Raw genomic sequence first — 21,811 nt, 5'->3', positions numbered from 1 at the left:
CCAAGATTCCCTATCTAGTGCCAATCATTTCATTCCGGTATCCCTACATCCTATATCCCTAACAATTTGTTTTACATATTCCAAATGTTGCCTGTCTGCACAATTTTTCCCTTCTACCTGTTCCTCCAATATCAAAGCGACTATTCCAGAATGCCTTAACATGTGGCCTGTAAGTCTGTCTCTTCTTTTAACTGTATTTTTTCAAACACTTCTTTCCTCATCAATTTGCTGCATCACCTCTTCATTTGTCACTTTATCCACCCATCTGATTTCTAACATTCTCTTAGAGCACCACATTTCAAAAGCTTCTAATCTTTTCTTCTCAGGTACTCCAATTGTTCAAGTTTCACTTCTAAATATAAAGCTACAGTCCAAACATATATTTCAGAAATGTTTTCCTAACGTATAAATTAATTTTTGGTGTAAACAAATTACATTTCTGACTGAAGGCTCATTTCGCCTACGCTATTCGCTCCTAATGGAGTTGTACGCTATCGTTCCTGCTTCATCTATCTTTAGTAATTCTACTTACCAAATAATAAAATTCTTCTACCTCCGTAATCTTTTCTCTTCCTATTTTTGTATTTAGTGGTCCATCTACATTATCTCTACTACATTTCATTACTTTCATTTTGTTCTTGTTTATTTTCATGCAGTAGTTCTTGTGTAAAACTTCATCATAAAGTTCATTATTTCTTCTAAATCTTTTTTACTCTCAGCTAGTATTGCTATATCATCAGAAAATCGTAGCATCTTTATCCTTTCATATTATACTGTTACTCCAGATCTAAATTGTTCTTTAACATCATTAACTGCTAGTTCTATGTAAAGATTAAAAAGTAACGGGGGATAGGGAACATCCTTGTTGGACTCCCTTTTTTATTACGGTTTCTTTCTTATGTTCTTCAATTACTACTGTTGCTATTTGGTTCCTGTAAATCCTTAGGAATTGTTGTTTATCGAATGCCTTTTCTAGGTATATAAATATCAAGTATGTTGGTTTGTTTTTCTTTAATCTTTCTTCTGCTATTAATCTGAACATTAAAATTGCTTCCCTTGTCCCTGTACTTTTCCTGAAACCAAACTGATCTTCTCCTAACGCTTCTTCCACTCTCCTCTCATTTCTTCTGTACAGAATTAAAGTTAAGAATTTTGATGCATGACAAGTTAAGCTAATTGTTCTGTATTCTTCACATTTATCTGTTCCTGCTTTCTTTGGTATCATAACTATAACACTCTTTTTGAAGTGTGATGGAAATTCCCCTTTTTTGTAAATATTACACATCAGTTTTTATAATCTACCTGTCACTTTCTCACTTATGCTGCAGTAATTCTCCAGGTATTCTGTCTATTCCAGGAGTCTTTTTGCCATTCAAATCTTTTAATGTTGTCTTAAATTCAGATCTCAGTATTGATTTTCTCCTTTCATTCTCTTCAACTTCTTCTTCATCATCTTTAATAATATTTTCTAATTCATTTCCTCCATATAATGCTTCAATATATTCCACTCACCAATCGACCTTCCCTTTCATATTATAAATACTACTATCTTTATACTATCTTTAGTACTATCTTTGTTTAACACATTATTAGGTTTTAATTTATGTACCCCAAAATTTTCCTTTACTTTCTTGTATACCCTGTCTATTTTACCAATGATCATTACTCTTTTCATTTCTGAACACTTTTCTTTAATCCACTCTTCTTTTGCTGGTTTGCACTGTCTGTTTATAGTATTTCTTGATTGTTGATAGTTCCTTTTACTTTCTTCATCACTAGCATTCTAATTTTTCTACGTTCATCCATCGGCTGCAAAATATCCTCTGATATCCAAGGTTTTCTACCAGTTCTCTTTATTCTGCCTAAGTACACTTTTGCTGATTTAAGAATTTCTTTTTTAACATTCTCCCACTCTTCTTCTACATTTTCTACCTTATCATTTTAACTCAGACCTCTTTCAATATCCTCCTCAAAAACCTTCTTTATCTCTTCTTCAAGCTTCTCTAAATTCCACCAATTTATCTGACACCTTTTATTCAGGTTTTTAAACTCCAATCTACATTTCATTATTACTAAATTATGATCGCTATCAATGTCTGCTCTAGGGTAAGCTTTGCAGTCAATGAGTTGATTTCTAAATCTTTGCTTAACCGTGATATAATCTATCTGATACCTTGCAGTATCACCTGGCTTTTTCCACATGTATATTCTTCTATTATGATTTTAAACTGGGTGTTGGCAATTACTAAATTATACTTTGTGCAAAACTCTATAAGTCGGTCTCCTCTTTCATTCCTTTTGCCCCGTCCACATTCACCCACAATATTTTCTTCCTTGCCTTTTCCAATTCTTACATTTCAATCTCCAACTATTATTAAATTTTCATTCTCTTTTATGTGTTTAATTGCTTTATCAATTTCTTCATATAAACACTCTACCTCATCATCATCATGGGCACTTGTAGGCATAGATGTTAACAATCATTGGCTAAGGTTTTGATTTTATCCTTATTACAATGATTCCATTGCTATGCATTTTGAAATATTCTACTCTCTTCCCTATCTTCTTGTTCATTACAAAACCTACTCCTGCCTGCTCTTTATTTGAAGCTAAGTTAATTATTCTAAAATCATCTGACCAAAAGTCGTTTACCTCTTCCCATTGAACCTCGCTAATTCCTACTACATCTACATTTAATCTACCCATTTTCCTCTTTAAATTTTCTAACCTACCAACCTTATTTAGACATCTAACATTCTACTCTCTGACTTGCAGAATGTTATTTTTTAATTCTCTGGTGACCCTTTCCTTAGTAGTCATCACCCAGAGATCTGAACAGGGAACTAGTTTACCTCTGAAATATTTTACCAAGGAAGGTGCCTCCATCTTTGTTACATTAAAATGCAGATAGTTACATTTTCTTGGAAAAAAACAGATGTAGTTTTCCATTGCTTTTAGCTACACAGTACTCAGAAGAATTGAGTGATGTTGATATGGATGTTTAAGTCCTCTTAAGCTACACCCTTAACAACTACTGAAAAAGCTGCCGCCCTCTTTCAGGAATCATTCCTTAGTCTGGCTCTCAACAGATACCTCTCCGACATGGTTGCACCTTTGGTCCAGCTACTCTGTATCACTGAAAACTCAAGCTCCCTGACCATCAGCAAGGTCTCATGATTCAGAGAGGGAGAATTTCAGTAATGAGCACTTTTAATATTTTTGTATGTTATTTATTAAAACAAAATGCATGTACATAGGTCATTTATAATTTTTATTCCTTTACTGAATAGAGTCAGTATTTTGATATATTATATTGTTCAATAGAAAAATTAATCTTGTTGGTTAATTCTGTGTGTCCACACTGTGTTGTTTTCTCTGTTATTAATAATGTTTATAATTATTATTGGCTGTGACATGAAATCCGTTTGAGGGGCAAGATATGTCACTCACAGTTGAATCTCACCTTAGGATTCCTAAGAATCACAATCATGGCAGATTATGTTTAGCCCTTTATTTTTGGCAATTCTGCTTCAAAAAGCTTTTAAAATTATAATTCCCTCCATATTGTAAGAAGTTTCCATTTGCTGGTTACTGGGGATGATTTTAGGAGTCATGAGGTGTTCAACATAATGAGTCTTGCAAGTCTGTATAGAAAGTTATTATACTCTCAAGTTTAACTATAAAAATTACACTGAGATTTCGTACTCCTCTGAGTTAGGATATACATTAGCCAAACTATGTGATCAAAACATTTAATTCATTCATAACTGAGATGTTTGGATATAGTTTCGCGCCCAAAAAATGGACATTTTAATCTTATTTGCTGATGTTCACCACAGTATGGTGAATTTATTTTGGAAAGTTGTTGTAGGCATTGGGGACTGAATTTCTTTACTTATGGGCTCTGTAACATGAATTTTATGAAGTTGCACTATGTTTAGGATATCTATTTGGATTGGTAAGCCAGATATCTTTAATTGTATTAGGACTTTGCACAATGACTGATTTTGGTTTATAGACACTATGTTTAAAGGCTAGTGATGCATTACATATTTTACCAGAATGTGCTCCCCACTTGTACTGAGGGTGTCTTACATAAGTATATTTATAATTAATAAATAAGAGTTAAAGTAGATATGATATTGATAGTAACTGCTAGGAAATATTAGAAACTTTACATGAAAGGTCAGACACTGTCATGTTCAGTCCATATCAGGTTGCATAAAATGTATATGGTCATGAACTATTTATTCATTGACACAAGTGTTGACAGGCTATGGATAATTCGATTCTCCATGGCCTTGAATTCTCAGAAGATGAGAATTGTTGTTTGTACTTCACAAAGAGTATATGGGAAGTATGAGAATGATGCCTGACATTCTATTTTGATTTACAGTATTTACAGGTGGAAGATTTTTGAAGATTGCATTTGAATGTTGGTCACAAGAAAATGTTTGAGACATGGCACATTTTATAGTAATAAAATATTCAAATATTAGTGTAATTTCATAGATCAAGTGTTAAAGCAGTGAGTTTACAATTTAACTGATGGTTGTTGCAGAATTCTTCAGACCTTCTGTTGGGTGGATATCTAATTAAAAAGAAGGATGGCTTATTATAATTTTTGTGAAGTAATTGAATTGTTTTGTTACTATGGCTCTCTTTTTCTGTTTTAGCCTCTGGAATCACTGTAAGGTATTACTTCAGAGGATGAATAAGGATGATATGTAAGAATGTAAATGAAGTGTAGTCTTGTACAGTCTCAGATCGACCATTTCGGAGTGGTTAATTGAAACCCAGCCACCAAAGAATACCAATATCCACGATCTAGTATTCAGATCCATATAAAAGTAACCGCCTTTACTAGGATTTGAATCTTAGAATTCTTGACTTCAGCTGATTTGCAATGTCGAGTTTACCACTACAAATTGGTAGGTTTTATTTCTGTGACTGCAGGTACTGACTAGGAGTTATACTACTGCCCTTTGGATCCATTCCCATTTTTTTGCCTTGGAAATGAATTTGAGGTATATATTGGCTGCAGGCCAGCGGGATCTTCTAACCAGAAATACCAGAAGAACAAAAGATGATCCCAGAAAGAGAAATGACTGATATTGAGACTAAAAGATTATATTTGGTAGAAATGATTGGAAAATACTTAAAGTTAACTTCCAAACTGGCATTTGAGTTATCAGTATACATTTATAGTTATTTACACTATTAGAAAAATACTTTTACACCAATAATTAAGTAATCCAAAATAAAAATTAATATTATATCTAATTAGGGCACTATATTGTTGAAGAACTGTTAATTTTTAATAAGGCTAATGGAATATGTTGCTACTATACAAGTATAGCTTGACTATACACTATTGCAAATTAGTGCTACAGGTAAGATGGCTCATGTATGTTATATCATGACTGGTGCAAACAGACTAATATATATATATATATATATATATATATATATGATTTGTGCATCATGAAGGTGTATATTTTATTCAGCTCATATTTACTTTCTCATTAGGAAATGAACAACATGATATTCTATAATAATAGTAAGCTACTACACTGTTTATCCCAATCTGACTAACACTGAAGTCTGCTTCTTTTCATAGAAAATAAGCTTTGTAATTTAAATCATACTGTGCCTCAGTGTTCATACTTTATGTGAAATGATGATATCTTCAAACAAATGCATGAGTAATGCTATATTGAATTTAATGTACATAATTAACTCAAATATACCAGTAAAATTATTTACATATGGTAAATTTTACAACTCCAACAACTAGTAATATCCTTGTAATATAATTATATGTTGATTGAACCCATCTACTGCAGCTTGAATTCAACGAGTATTGTGTCTAAAAATCTATATCTCATAATAATGTAACATGTTACATTAATTTCAGACTATTACGAAGCCAATAACTGACCCATGCATGTGGCCTCCACCACCGCGGCAGTCCACCAGTAATACCCTTCCTGGACAAACCCCTAATGGGGAAGGAAGACTCATATGCATGGGCCCTCAGGGGCCAGTAGAGTAGAGTAGAGTATTATACAGTGATAAGAGTATCCACTCTTTTGAAATGTTATCTATGATGAGATATTAACTCTGGAGTATCTGGAGGGAGTGTTGGTCACTAGCTATGCCAATGATATTTCATTGGTGGTGGTTACCAGAAAGGAGGAAGAAGCAGTAGATAAAAGTAACACTGCTATAATTATCATTAACAAATTGTTGGGATTCAGGGGGCTTTTTTTATGGTCTAGAAAATGCAAGTGATCGTCATGGCAGGAAGGCGAAGACTAAGTCATATATGCCTAACAGTGAGATGCGTGAGCATTGAACCAGTCATGAAGGCTAAATACCTAGGAGTCTGGTTAGACAGGAGATGCTCTTTCTGCTCACACATTGAAGAAATAATCATGAAGCAGAGAGAATGGTGGCTGAGAATGGTTACTCAGTTAATGTAGGTGGACTGCACATGTTGCAAAGAAGAGTACGTGTTTTGGTGGTGCGGTCTGTAGTCTGTAATGCTTTACGTGGGCCCTGTGTGGTATAGAGTGCTGAAGATTAAAGCAATTATTCATAAGATAGAATGCCTACAGTGCAGGCTACTGGTAGGTATGGCCTGTGCATACCATATCACGGCTGTGGATACAATTTTGGGGTTGCCTCCGTTCCTCTGATTGAACTATTGGCAGAGGAGGTGGTGGAGAGAGCAGCTAGAAACCTAGGCCTATAGTAAGAAGTGAGTTATTAGGCAAGTGGCAATGGAGGTGGATTAGGGTGCAAAATGGTTCACTGAGTAAGAGACTGATTCCCCTGTCACGACATGGTATAACAGAAAGCAAGGGAAATTAAATTATGAACTCATGCAATTTCTAATGGACATGGTAGTTTTGATAGCTACCTTTATTGGATGAAAAGAAGGAGATCCGATATTTGTATATTCTGTTGAAATATTGATACACCAGAGCATACAATATTCATTTGTAAGAGGTGGGATGGGCGTGAGAGGAAGTCAAGTAATAGGAAAAGGTTGCTGATGCATAAGAGAGAATACTTCCTTTGTTCTAATGTACTAGGAGTACATCCTTTGTTTGGTGTACTAGGAATACACCAAAAATTGGTCCAGTTATCTTAGCGTGTGTTTCTCTATTAGGAAAAAAAAAAAATTATAAAGTGCAGTAACTGTCACTGATTAAAGAATAAAATAAATTAAATCAGAATTATGTGTCTGCCTGTTTGTTTAACAATTACATGAATGAACTTTAAAATAAATCTTCATCTAAAAGATGAAGATTTATTTTAAGTATTCTTCTCTCCGTATAATGATGCTCACTATACATCCAGTGAAAATATCATTAGAAGGATTGTGAATATAAACTACATATCAATGGTCTAGGCATGCTGATATTAAAAGTGTAATTGGCTTAGTGAAGTAGGCAACTTCATTCCTCGCTTGATATATTTTTAAAGATGTCTATGTCATTTTTAGGAATCACTTGTAACTCAGATTCTCCAATTTATATAAAAAGTTAAAAATATATATTTTAAAGATTCTGAACATGATCTTCATAGTCATTCATCATTAGGAAATATTAATGTAACCATTTAAAAATGCCTTTACTGTTTTTTTTTCTAAAACTGTTGGTCTCATTCAAAGAAAGTAGCTAGTCCTTTTTTATATCAGCTGACTTCTATTTTCAAAAACGTTTTGCTATGAAATGCATTTGTATAGTAATTCTTATCTGTGATATTTCTCTTAGAATGTGAATATGTTACCTGAAAAGTGAATATGATTATAATATGTAATTAAAGCAATTCAAACAAGTTTTAAGACTTATGTCTAGATTTCTATACACTGATATCCATCAAATAATCAATTTGTATTAATCAAGAGCCAAAGTTTAGTTATTCCAATTTCAAAATTTCCACCTAGCACTGATTTACAGGAGCACTGCCCTAATTTTTTTTAACTGTTGTTCATTGGATAACCTCAAAAGATAGCTTGAAAAACCATGTATTTTGAAAAATTTATTTTACAGAACCCAAAATAAAAATTTATTACCTTAATTTGACTATAGATGCTCTTTTAGTATTTGATTTTATTGTTTTATTATTATCTGATATTATGTTAGAGAAAAATAATTAACAGTGTATGCTGAATATGTAAAAAATCTTTTACGTAAAGATTAAATCTTTTACTATCAAGGTTAAACTGATTAGTTAGCTAATTCAGTTCATAGAATTAAGCTGATGGTATGCTAAGGGCTTGGTAATTTTAAAGTAGCAGATATTCTTTGCTTAAATATAGAAACACTGATGAAAAAGTTGCGTAAAAAATTATTGATTTAATAAAAAATTATTTACTGAACATTTATTACTCTATTTACTTACTTTCTGCATCAGATTTTTTGCCATTGGCTTTCCCATATTACCTAGGCCAACAAACCCCACATTTGATATATTCCGGGTTCCATCTATAAATAAAAAAATAATATGAAATTTTGTAAATAATAAAGTAGAACTATACATTAATTAAAAGATGCATTTCACTTCACATTCCTTTTGTAAACATTCTGAGTGTAAATTCTGTAAAATTGAAATATTTGTCAAGTTGAGTTTCCTAACAACATTCAGGACTAATTATTACCAACTATTTAAAAGACTAACAACTACTACTACTACTGCTGCTTGTACAGTACTTTTCTTGAAACCAGTTTAATAACATTTATATAGTAGAATAGGATTACCAGCTGTAGATGAGGTGATTGAATCTTTTTCTGACATGATTGGTAAATGGAAACTGATGAAAATTTCCTTTCTCACATTACAATAAATCCCATCTGTTTGGCAAATTATCATAATATTAGGACACTGGTGCAGACAGTCCATTTAAATCAATCATACACATGATGAAAGATAAATGCTTTTATCCTTTAAGTTCTTTTATAATGTTTGATCCTTTTGTTTGCTGAGCAGCTAAATTGACATTAGTTTAATGGAAGTGCTTGAACAGGACCTAATTCCACAGTTAAAGAAGATAAAAGAGAATTTATTTTTCACAAGGATTGTACAACATACATTTTCATTACAGGGTTTCCTCTTATCTCAACTGATCTAATTGCTAAGATTGTATCTAGAGAACAACAACCTGGTCACCATGATTAGTTGATCTAAAACCTATAGACTTCTATAACATGTGGGTCTATATTATTTTGCCACTTCCTGGAAATATAAATGAGTTAGTTTTGGATAAATCTAAAATGGATAATCTAATTAAGTAACAGTTACTGGGTCAGTTGCAACCATAAGTTGCAATATGATATACAACTGACCCATTATGATATATAGGTTAATATAGGATATGATGTATAGGTTTTGGGATGAAATTATCTACAAACAGGTCATATGCTAAATTACACAACGAGCCTACATATTAGACAATCATTAAACTTGATCATGAAGTGCTTTAAAAATTTAATGATTTTTTTAATAATTAAATATAAACTTTGCATGAGTACCTAATAGAAAGTGTATTCTAAACAAATAAAAAAAATCAAGTTAAAAGCTACAATTTTAATCTTATGGTAAACTTGTAAACAATTAAATTCTAATTAAAATTGGAAAAGAAAATCATGATTAATATTATTCAAGGTGTTTTACAAAAATATAGCAAACTGCTTTAAAACAGTGTCTTGATTTTCTTTTTAATTCCTTGTGCTGTGGTATGCAGAAAGCATATGATTGTATGAACTCAAGAGACATTTCAGTGCTCTTACTTCAAATGAAGTCACTTAAGTTTTGATAATAAAAGGTTGCAAATGATAAACTACAATAAATTATTATACTTATACATTTTGTTTTTCTAAATAAAATAAAATCAATAAGTGTGTTTGCTGTATTTTAAGTGTCCTTTTTCTTCTTATGTCAAGAAGACGGATACTTTATAATTATTCCACATACATATTCTTGGAATCGTAAAATATGTTCTAACAAACTGCTATCTTCTACTGGTTCAGCTCTATGTCAAAATTAACTGCTACTATCTTTTCAAAATATAAACTCTAAAGATCATTCAAATTTATTTTACTAACCTCATCTGAACATTTTTGAAAATTACCTTTACTACACTTTTTAGCTGTTAACTCAGTGTATTACTGATTGAATAAAATTTCAGCCTGAATCCTAATTACTCAATATTGTTGTTAAGGGTATTACACTAATATATAAGATTTCTTGGCTCCTTTCCCTTAGAAGTATAAGAATATTTAAGTAAGTAAATTTTAGTCAAACAAAATTAATAATATACCTGAAAACATATTGACAAATGAAATAATATTAATTAGCTAATATGACTAAAGAACTATTAAGAAAATAACTATTAATAATAAAAATTAAAAAAAAAACTGAATTTTGTGAAAAGCAATCATGTAATCAAGAAAAAACAGTTAGTTCTGTTTAATATCATATGATTTATGGCTTAATCATTAACAAGAAAAGATGAGATTTTGAAAAAAAAAATAGTGACACCCAAAATTCCCTAAAATATAATTAATTTATTCTTTATATAGTTCAAATTTACATCTAATTTTTTATAAAATAACAAATCTGATAAAAACTTATAGGAATAAGGAAAATGAAAAAAAATAATTTTTTATTCTGTTGTAACTGACAGAACCAAGTTTCAGTGCTTTTGTTTCTTTGTTTTGCAGTGTAATAATCATAATGAAATAATTGATGAAAAAATGCTTTATCATCTTCACTGGGAATTGACCTAAGTACCATTCAAGTTTAGAAGCCATTGTGCAGACTAATCTAACATCAGCTCACAAGCCAATTTAAACTTAGGTTTATGGCAATCATAAAAAAAAATATCAGGAATAAAAGTATTACATTTTATAAAGCATGTGTATATTATTTAACTGCCTTTTGGTGGATGAAGATACTTTAAACTGGATATGCTCTTCAGTAATCTAATTAAATCTTCCACAATTGTTTTGTGTACTAATGTGCTTCATAAAATAATAATAAGATATAATTTTATTAATAAATTTATCAGAGCTGCATCATAATTTGATAACAGTATTATTGAAGATGTTCACAATCAATCAATTTGCTTTCTATAAATGATTTGGAACATAGTAAGTGAATTCTTTGTTTTCGTTTGAGTTTTGTTTGCCGAGTGTGTGCAGCCAATCTTCATATTCCGACCCACCCCTGTAAATCCAGTATGGACTTATAAGTTACTTTTATTACTCTGGTTTGTAAAAGTTAAACTAAATAAAATTGAATGGTTTAATTACAATCTCTATTGTTAAACTGCTAAGACATTATAGCGCATTTTCTGAAACTTCCTATCAATCTCTACATGATTTTCTTACACATCTTTCCTAGAAATCAATAAATTTGTGCCCAAGAGCAATATGTTTTGAAATATATAATCATGGACTGTCCATTTAGTAAAAAGTACTCAGCATTTACTTACATCGTTTCTATATATAAAGGTAGTTAAAATATCGATAAAGCAGCTTTTCTCTGCTGTATGCTAAACTACAATAGTTGGTAGGATGAATTAAGTTTATTAGTCTTTTCTGTAATGTAGTTTTTTTAACCTTTCTGTAACAACCATGAAACTTTATAATAAAATTGTTGCCTCAAATTCATGTTCCCAGACATGGTTTGGTAGTCCAACCCTATTCTTTCAATTAAAGTATACATAACCTATGAATAGTGTTAGGGTAGAGTTAGATATTTGTGGTACAGAGGGTCAACACTTATCTTCTCATGTTGGAAGTACACAATTGAATGCCTTCCCCGTCACTTATATTTTAACAAAAACAGCTCCTTAATACTGTCTTCTGCCCAGTAATCTGTTGTTGAATTTTAATTGACACCATATTCTGGCCTGATAATTAAGATGTAACAAGCTACAGATACATTCACTGCATGAATAAAGGTACAGCTGCCTATGGCAGATATCTAGTGCAGTTTCGAATCAATAAAACTGCATTAAATATTAATTTCTCAAATATGGTACTGCTGATATGTTAAATAAATAAATTAACAATTAATATAATCCACCATACCAGCATGTTGAGACGTTCTCTAGATCTTACTATAGTATACTCAAGAGTATACTAGTAGGACCGGGCAGTCATAACTGTTTTTAAATTTTAACTATGATTTTTTAAACTGTGACTTTAACGCATTAATTTTAAATCCTGATGATGGCTTCCAAGTAAGCCAAAAGATTTAGTGAACACATCGAAACGCTCGTAAGGTAGATTATATTAATTATTAAATTATGCATTAAATATCTAGAGACTTTTAGTATGTCATACAAATCAATCAGCATCCAATGAATTTGTAATATCAGAGTAGCTTATATTGCTGGATACTTTACACCTATTAAAATAAATATGTTGTACAGTAAACCTGTTATATTGGACTTGCCTAATTCAGTATTGAGACTAAGTTATGTTACATGAATTTCAGTTTAAAATAAAATTAATAAATTGTTAAGTCATAAGAACAAATATGTAAATATACTACTAGCCTTCATAGTGAAGTGACAGCATTCATTTGGGAAGTTGTGGGTTTAAAATCCAATCTGAGTTGGCATTTTTCACACACTACAAATTTCATTTATCATCATAAAAAAAAATAGGAAGGATGGCATTCCCACTGCCATTTATAGTTTCCTCTACATAAGATTTATTCTCATATGTTTGTAAGTTACATTATTCACGAACAAATAAAATACTCGTTAAGTATATATTCATCACAGATATGATAAAAATATTTGATATTCTTTCTTAATCAATACTTAAATTACACAACAAAATAACATCATTGGACCATAAAACTAAATTCCTGAATTTCTGAAGCTAAAGAGAAATATTTTGACTATTGTTCTAAATTAATAACTCAATAATTATGTAACTAATAGAAGGTGATAAGAAAAAAAAAAATACTGTGTTGAATAATTTATTTATTTCTTGATAAAACTGAATGAGTATTTTTTTTGTTTGGTGAACATAAAATTATACTGTACGATTTATTTTATAATGGTAAAAATAGAAAACATATTGCATTGCTTCTAAATTCAGGTTTCATCATATATAAACATAAGAGTACTGAAGAGATAACATATATCAGTAATAGGTCATTTTTTTAAGGAAGCATATGAAATGTTATACCACATTGGTTTCATTTAGTAGAAATTATATATTTTACTTTCTTTCCTGATGAGTGATGCTTTTTACAAAAACATACTTTCTTTATTATAAATATTAACAGTAAATGTTATTAATAAACCATGATTAAATTTAATTGTATGAATGAGGATAAGTATGCAATACATTTTTTACAAGGCATGACATGCTTACCAAAATTCAAGATATCTGTAGATACAACAATACGCTCTTTAAATTTATATAAGGATTCAAGAAGGTCTTTTTTCAGATTATTGTTGGTATTGGAGACATTGATTTAGATGGTAGTATTTAAAACTTGTTAGGAAAACTATATATCAAGCATAATATTCCTACTACAGTATATTATGTTTGGTTGTGAAAAAAACCAACAAAGAGCTGAACAAAATTTTCAAAAATATTTGGAAGTATATTCCATAAATTTAGAATTTATGGAATATACTAATTATACACTACAATTATTTTCAAAAAAAAATGCAACTGTAAAAGAAAAAGACAGTGGTTGGTGAGGAAATCTTTTCATTATAAATCATGATAAGGTAGGTGTTTACTGTAGAATTTCTGCATTATGTATTGAAAGTACTTAATTTTAAAGTTTGATAAGTACCAAAAATAACATGTAAACAGATTATAAAACAAATTTTATTTTTTTAGAAAGGATGAATAAAAATATAAATTTTTTTTCAAAACTATTTCACTGAAACAATTCCAAAAACATTTTTACTGTGGTAGTGGCAATATTTATGTATAAGTTTATAGAACGTATTAACATTTTAGTATATTTTGAAGAATGTATGTGTCTAATTTAGTATATTGTGTTTATATAAAACTTGCTAAATGTAAAAAAAAAATGAACATGTCAGCACTTATACACAAAAAATAACAGTTAATCAAACTATTACTCGAACAATTCATGCAGACTGACTCTTAATGACTGGGTAAGTACTTTGCATGAATTCTGATATTTGATTTTAGAAAATTAAACTCCTACATTTTTTGAAATGACATCCACAACTGCTGAATGAGGTCAGCCAAAATCAAACATACACTGCTTTATGCACACGAAAAACAAATTCAATTTGTTATACTAATACTGGTGAATGTATAAATGTTATTACTATAAATTACACTGTATTGGAAAAAAAATGGGTTAAAAAGATTTTAAGGAAGATTTATGTGGCTAAAACTGAGATCAGTAACTATTGAAGAACAGTTGCTATTTTCTTCAAAACTTTATAATCCCTTAACAATATGCAAATAAACACTCCCATTTAAAATATTTTAGGGACATTTTAGAACAGGTGCAAGTCAAAATCTATTTATTTATGTGTAAATTTATTTATTTAAAACTTATTACTTAGAGTTATATAATTTGTGATACTTAATTATGTAGATACAAGCAATTATTATCAATTCAAATAGGCAATCCTGCATACTCAAAACTGATGCATAGTATTTGCTCTAGGTTGCCAACAATACAAATTCTATGTATCAAATTAATGCCTACAGGGATTTCTTAATGGTCAACATTCTTGCCATTCTAAAAAAATCCTTGTCAAGAGAAATTAATTTTCTTTGTTTTTATTATATATTTTAAAAAAAAGACATATATTTATAAGGTATAAAATAATTAAACTGAGTGAAATGATTAAGAGCATTTATAAAATCAAGAACAATTCTCCATTTATTTTACGAATATTTCTCTAAGCATATTCAGCAATACGTTTTTCAATGTTTTGTTGAAGACATTCTGCCAAGTCTCTTTTGATTTAGATAGTGAAGGTTGGATATATGAATCGGCTAAATTAAAGAATGGTTACAAAGTTCATTAATTTAGATCCATATATTCATCTAAAAATGCGAAATGTAAACAAAACCAATCATCTGCTAAATGGTTCTCTGATACATCATAAAACTGTAAATTAGTATTTTATGAAGCTGATCTAACCTTCACAGTTGATATCTTCAGTGGTTCACACTGATCAAATTCAGTGCTCAAATGGGATTTACTAGATGATAAATAAGAAACAGAAAATTTAAATTTAGAAATAAATAATTTTTTTTTAAGATGTTTTTAATCGGGGAATTTGTGAGTGTACTGTTAAGTTATTGGAAGGCTTTGAAGAAAATTTCACATATCCTTTAGTCAATGTTCTAAATTTGAACCATTTTAGCCACCTTTAGATTCATACTTAACAAAAAAAAATGGTTTTATTTAAGAGCAATGGTTTTGTTTGTGGAGTTATAGAAAATACTCAAGAAAACAATTGAATGTATAATCAGTTAATTTAGAATTGGGTTTAAAAATCCTGGAAAATACCAGGGTCGTAAATATTAAAAACAACTGGACTGCAGTGTTACTAAGTTAATATTCTTGCAGACAGAATGAGAGTTAATAACTTCTATACCACCAGTGGGCTCAAAAGTAAGATAGTTACAAGTACAGATGGGTTGTGAGCATCTAGTACAGCTGTTCATGTATTGTATATTGAGCACTGTTATTTTCTTTTATTAATACTAATAAATATAATAATTACAATTTGAATTCATTAAGATTATTAAAATTTTTTTCCTCCTCTATGAATCATGAGACCTTGCCGTTGGTGAGGGGGCTTGAGTGCTCAGGGATACAGAATAGCTGGACCGAAGGTGCAACCATATCGGAGAGGTATCTGTTGAGAGCCAGACTAAGGAATGATTCCTGAAAGAGGGCAGCAGCTCTTTCAGTAGTTGTTAGGGGCGTGAGTCAGGACGACTTAAACGGCCGTATCAACATCACTCAGTCCTCTGAGTACTGCGCAGCTGAAAGCAATGGAAAACTACAGCTGTTTTTTTTTCCAAGAAAATGTGGCTCTGCATTTTCAAAAGGAATAATGGAGGCGCCTTCCTTGGTAAAATATTCCGGAGGTAAAATAGTCCCCCGTTCGGATCTCCGGGTGGGGACTACTAAGGAAGGGGTCACCAGAAAAGTTAAAAATAACATTCTACGAGTCGGAGCGTGGAATGTTAGAAGCTTAAAAAAGGTTGGTAGGCTAGAGAATTTAAAAAGGGAAATGGATAGGGTAAACGTGGATATAGTAGGAATTAGTGAGGTTCGGTGGGAAGAGGAAGGCGACTTTTGGTCGGGTGACTTTAGAGTAATTAACTTAGCGTCAAATAATGGGCAGGCAGGAGTAGGTTTCGTGATGAACAAGAAAATAGGGAGGAGAGTGGAGTATTTCAAGACGCATAGCGATAGAGTCATTGTAATAAGGATAAATTCAAAACCTAAACCGACAACGATTGTTAACGTCTATATGCCTACAAGCGCCCATGATGATGATGAGGTAGAATGTGTATACGAAGAGATTGATGAAGCAATTAAACACGTAAAAGGAGATGAAAATTTAATAATAGTTGGAGATTGGAATGCAAGCATTGGAAAAGGCAAGGAAGGAAATATAGTGGGTGAATACGGGCTGGGCAAAAGGAATGAAAGAGGGGACCGACTTATAGAGTTTTGCACGAAGTATAATTTAGTAATTGCCAACACCCAATTTAAAAATCATAATAGAAGAATATACACTTGGAAAAAGCCAGGCGATACTGCAAGGTATCAGATAGATTATATCATGGTTAAGCAAAGATTTAGAAATCAACTCGTGGACTGCAAAACTTACCCTGGAGCAGACATTGATAGCGACCATAATTTGGTGATAATGAAATGTAGATTGGGGTTTAAAAACCTGAAGAAAAGGTGTCAGATGAATCGGTGGAATTTAGAGAAGCTTGAGGAAGAGGAGGTAAAGAAGATTTTTGAGGGGGACATCGCTAGAGGTCTGAGTAAAAAAGATAAGATAGAAAATGTAGAAGAAGAATGGGAGAATGTTAAAAAGGAAATTCTTAAATCAGCAGAAGCGAACTTAGGCGGAATAAAGAGAACTGGTAGAAAACCTTGGGTTTCAGACGATATATTGCAGCTGATGGATGAACGTAGAAAATATAAGAATGCTAGTGATGAAGAAAGTAAAAGGAACTATCGGCAATTAAGAAATGCTATAAACAGGAAGTGCAAACTGGCGAAAGAAGAGTGGATTAAAGAAAAGTGTTCAGAAGTGGAAAGAGAAATGAACATTGGTAAAATAGACGGAGCATACAGGAAAGTTAAGGAAAATTTTGGGGTACATAAATTAAAATCTAATAATGTGTTAAACAAAGATGGTACACCTATATATAATACGAAAGGTAAAGTCGATAGATGGGTGGAATATATTGAAGAGTTATACGGAGGAAATGAATTAGAAAATGGTTTTATAGAGGAAGAAGAGGAAGTTGAGGAGGATGAAATGGGAGAAACAATACTGAGATCTGAATTTAAGAGAGCATTAAAAGATTTAAATGGCAGAAAGGCTCCTGGAATAGACGGAATACCTGTAGAATTACTGTGCAGTGCAGGGGAGGAGGCGATTGATAGATTATACAAACTGGTGTGTAATATTTATGAAAAAGGGGAATTTCCGTCAGACTTCAAAAAAAGTGTTATAGTAATGATACCAAAGAAATCAGGGGCAGATAAATGTGAAGAATACAGAACAATTAGTTTAACTAGTCATGCATCAAAAATCTTAACTAGAATTCTATACAGAAGAATTGAGAGGAGAGTGGAGGAAGTGTTAGGAGAAGACCAATTTGGTTTCAGGAAAAGTATAGGGACAAGGGAAGCAATTTTAGGCCTCAGATTAATAGTAGAAGGAAGATTAAAGAAAAACAAACCAACATACTTGGCGTTTATAGACCTAGAAAAGGCATTCGATAACGTAGACTGGAATAAAATGTTCAGCATTTTAAAAAAATTAGGGTTCAAATACAGAGATAGAAGAACAATTGCTAACATGTACAGGAACCAAACAGCAACAGTAGCAATTGAAGAACATAAGAAAGAAGCCATAATAAGAAAGGGAGTCCGACAAGGATGTTCTCTATCTCCGTTACTTTTTAATCTTTACATGGAACTAGCAGTTAATGATGTTAAAGAACAATTTAGATTCGGAGTAACAGTATAAGGTGAAAAGATAAAGATGCTACGATTTGCTGATGATATAGTAATTCTAGCCGAGAATAAAAAGGATTTAGAAGAAACAATGAACGGCATAGATGAAGTCCTACGCAAGAACTATCGCATGAAAATAAACAAGAACAAAACAAAAGTAATGAAATGTAGTAGAAATAACAAAGATGGACCACTGAATGTGAAAATAGGAGGAGAAAAGATTATGGAGGTAGAAGAATTTTGTTATTTGGGAAGTAGAATTACTAAAGATGGACGAAGCAGGAGCGATATAAAATGCCGAATAGCACAAGCTAAACGAGCCTTCAGTAAGAAATATAAGTTGTTTACATCAAAAATTAATTTAAATGTCAGGAAAAGATTTTTGAAAGTGTATGTTTGGAGTGTCGCTTTATATGGAAGTGAAACTTGGACAATCGGAGTATCTGAGAAGAAAAGGTTAGAAGCTTTTGAAATGTGGTGCTATAGGAGAATGTTAAAAATCAGATGGGTGGATAAAGTGACAAATGAGGAGGTATTGCGGCAAATAGATGAAGAAAGAAGCATTTGGAAAAATATAGTTAAAAGAAGAGACAGACTTATAGGCCACATACTAAGGCATCCTGGAATAGTCGCTTTAATTTTGGAAGGACAGGTAGAAGGGAAAAATTGTGTAGGCAGGCCACGTTTGGAATATGTAAAACAAATTGTTAGGGATGTAGGATGTAGAGGGTATACTGAAATGAAACGACTAGCACTAGATAGGGAATCTTGGAGAGCTGCATCAAACCAGTCAAATGACTGAAGACAAAAAAAAAAATTAAAATTTTAAACTGTTATTTACAGAGTTTTCAGTTTTCATTAAATTTAGCCCAATAGCTCTTTTGTTATTATTTTATAGTCTACCTCATTGTTCTTTTATATTTATTTTGCAATAATTAAAATCATAATTAAGGACAAGTCCACAAATATGAGAAAACTATATATTCACAGTGAAGGTAGAAATATTGTTGGTAAGTTATTATATACTTTTATGTGAAAAAAAAACCGTTAGATTACATTTTTCCCGCATGTAAAGTTAACATAATTACTGTAGATTGGTGTTCATACACTATACCAATCAAGACCAGAAACAATGTTAATTTGGTCATGCAACAGCGATTGACAGTTTTTTTTGGATATTCTGAACAACATAGTTGAAAAAGATTGGCTATTACTGATAATTAAGAAGCAATATAAATAACTTTTTAAATTGAATTATTAAAAACCTATATAGGAAAAAAAAATTTTTATTTTTTTTGTAAATGATTTATAAAAATAAGGAATGAACTGAATAAGAATTAGAATAAAAATATCTTATAAAATTTTACATTACAAATGCTTAAATAGTAGTGGGCTATTTTGTGGCCAAGTTAAAGTATTTGGTTAATAAATTAGAGGAGATATTAAATTTGAATAGATCAATAACAAAATTATGTAAAGTAACAGGTTATCAATAAAGAAAATATTTACTTTTAATCTTATTGTACATTAACTAATGGATATTATAATGCAATAAATAAATTGTATTTTCTAATGCTGTATAAAAGCAATTACAATTACATTTTAGCAATTATAACTTCATTATCAAAATAAATATATTTTACAATTCTAATATTTTTCATGGTTTCCAAGTCAGCAATGAGTCATGTATTACATGGTAAATACAGTATTATTATTTTTTATAAATAAATGAATTGCTTATTTAATATGATTAAAGAATAATTAAAATTTGAAAGACAATAAAGACAATGTATACATTTTTTTTGTTGTTATAATCACCCTGTTAATTTAATCATTCATTCAATTCATTGCAGACTCTTATAGTTTACAACTACAATTTGTTAATAAAAAAAAAAAAAAAACAAATTAAAATAATATCAGAGTGATCAGATACTCAACATTTCAATCAAACAATAATGGAGTATGTTAATTCTTTTGACTATTTTATATTTTTAATTTATAATTCTATTAAAATGCATATAAAGCAGTAGCTTTTTTTTGTTTGAGGGTGAAAATGCCTGAGCGTTATCATCGCCCGGAATTTTTATTAATAAAAGGGTAAAATAACTCTAAAATAGTAAAACTTATAAGGTGTAAAATTAATATAAATCATATAATAAAAATTTATTAAAAAAAAAGTGAAATAAAACTCAAAACTAACAAAGCAGTAGTGCATTAAATATATAGTATATATATATTTGCATTACTTTCTTATCACAGTTTATTTTAATCAAATTTTTGTAATAAACACTCTAGTTTATCTACTATATTTAAGTAAACATTTATCACTTTAAATAGCTACAGAAATTTAAGTAAATCAGTAATAAAATTTTATGTTTTGAAACTCATGATCATGAACTGTCACTAATTTACCCAATCAAATGATTGTAAACATTAGTTAAAAAAAATGGGTTCATAATATATGAGAGTACATACAATTTTTCAACTAAAATCACAACAGCTAATTAATGCATAATCATAAGTTTTCTTCATTTATTGTTAATGAATTGAATAAGAAAAAAAATAGACTAGATTAACAAATATTTCTGACAACTGGACTCATAGTGTAGAGTTATATTACAATTTAAAAAAAAAAATCCAACCTGTATGAATACAGAAATTAGTTCTTCTGAATATAAAACTAACAAACTGAAGTGTTCGATTGGAAGCCATGATGACAACAGAACACTTCACGGGTTATGATAATTAATTAACATCCTTCAAAGTGATAAGAACTAATCATTTGAAAAAAAAAAACATGACGTTAATGAGTGGTCCATTATCTATAAAAACGGGTAATTACGTGTATGATAAATAAAATAAATATAATTGAAATAAAACAGTAATTGACATAATAAATATCTCTTATTAGTATAAATGTTTGATAAAAATACACTATATAAAGATACGTTTAAATAATTTTCATTAATTAAAACAAACGCTGATCATATTAAATAATTCCCCTAGTACTAGTATATATCTTGAAATAATAAACATATAGTAAATACAATCCAAAAGTTATGAATAAATTACTGTAAGAAAACCTTACAGAACAATAACATAACCTAACGTTCATAACCTCAAAAACGCAAACGAAACAAAGGACAAGTTAGCCAACATCATAATTTGTTTATTATTCAACTGTAATTTTTAAGCAGTGAGAAGACTATGTAAATTTCCTAACTTTTCAGTGCATTTATCAAATCGCAATCACTTCCTAATATGTGTTATCATAACAGACGAGAGTATTAAATTGATCCCGCAATTTGCTTAGCGCTAATTTCGAAACTACAAAGTTCAGCAAAACAGATGATGTTGCTTGTAGTGTTTGTCAGTGCTGGCATTTAAAAACCTCCTAAAGAATTAACTGTTTTAAATTAATTTGATTTCTAATTATCGAATCCTATGTATTTTTAATGAAGAAAATTGAATCAGCTTAGTATTTCATTTTTTGGGCGTTTTTATTTATAGATAACAAAATTAACATTTCTATCTTAATAAATCTTAG

The 21,811-nt window shown here is 30.4% G+C and overlaps 1 protein-coding gene across 4 annotated transcripts in view; it reads right to left on the bottom strand.

The window, feature by feature from the left end:
• LOC142325327 (3-hydroxyisobutyrate dehydrogenase, mitochondrial) overlaps window positions 1-21,605 on the bottom strand; it is a 40,134-nt gene extending 18,529 nt beyond the window's left edge. The window contains exons 1-2 of one of the 4 annotated variants that reach the window (XM_075366935.1): window positions 21,488-21,605; window positions 8,416-8,498 (exon numbers count right to left, since the gene is read on the bottom strand). In XM_075366935.1, coding sequence (XP_075223050.1) covers window positions 8,416-8,451 — 36 coding nt within the window. In that variant the 5' untranslated portion in view covers window positions 8,452-8,498; window positions 21,488-21,605. Of the gene's footprint in view, window positions 1-8,415; window positions 8,499-10,141; window positions 10,166-20,906; window positions 21,240-21,352; window positions 21,448-21,487 lie in introns of those variants that run through there. The other 3 variants (XM_075366933.1, XM_075366932.1, XM_075366936.1) reach the window with 3 other exon arrangements.
• Window positions 21,606-21,811: the final 206 nt, after the last annotated feature.

The sequence above is a fragment of the Lycorma delicatula genome, chromosome 5, assembly GCF_047948215.1.
Source record: "Lycorma delicatula isolate Av1 chromosome 5, ASM4794821v1, whole genome shotgun sequence".
NCBI classification, from domain to species: Eukaryota; Metazoa; Arthropoda; class Insecta; order Hemiptera; family Fulgoridae; genus Lycorma; species Lycorma delicatula.
Note: the sequence above shows the minus strand (reverse complement) of the source record. Positions and strands in the feature narration are given on the sequence as shown.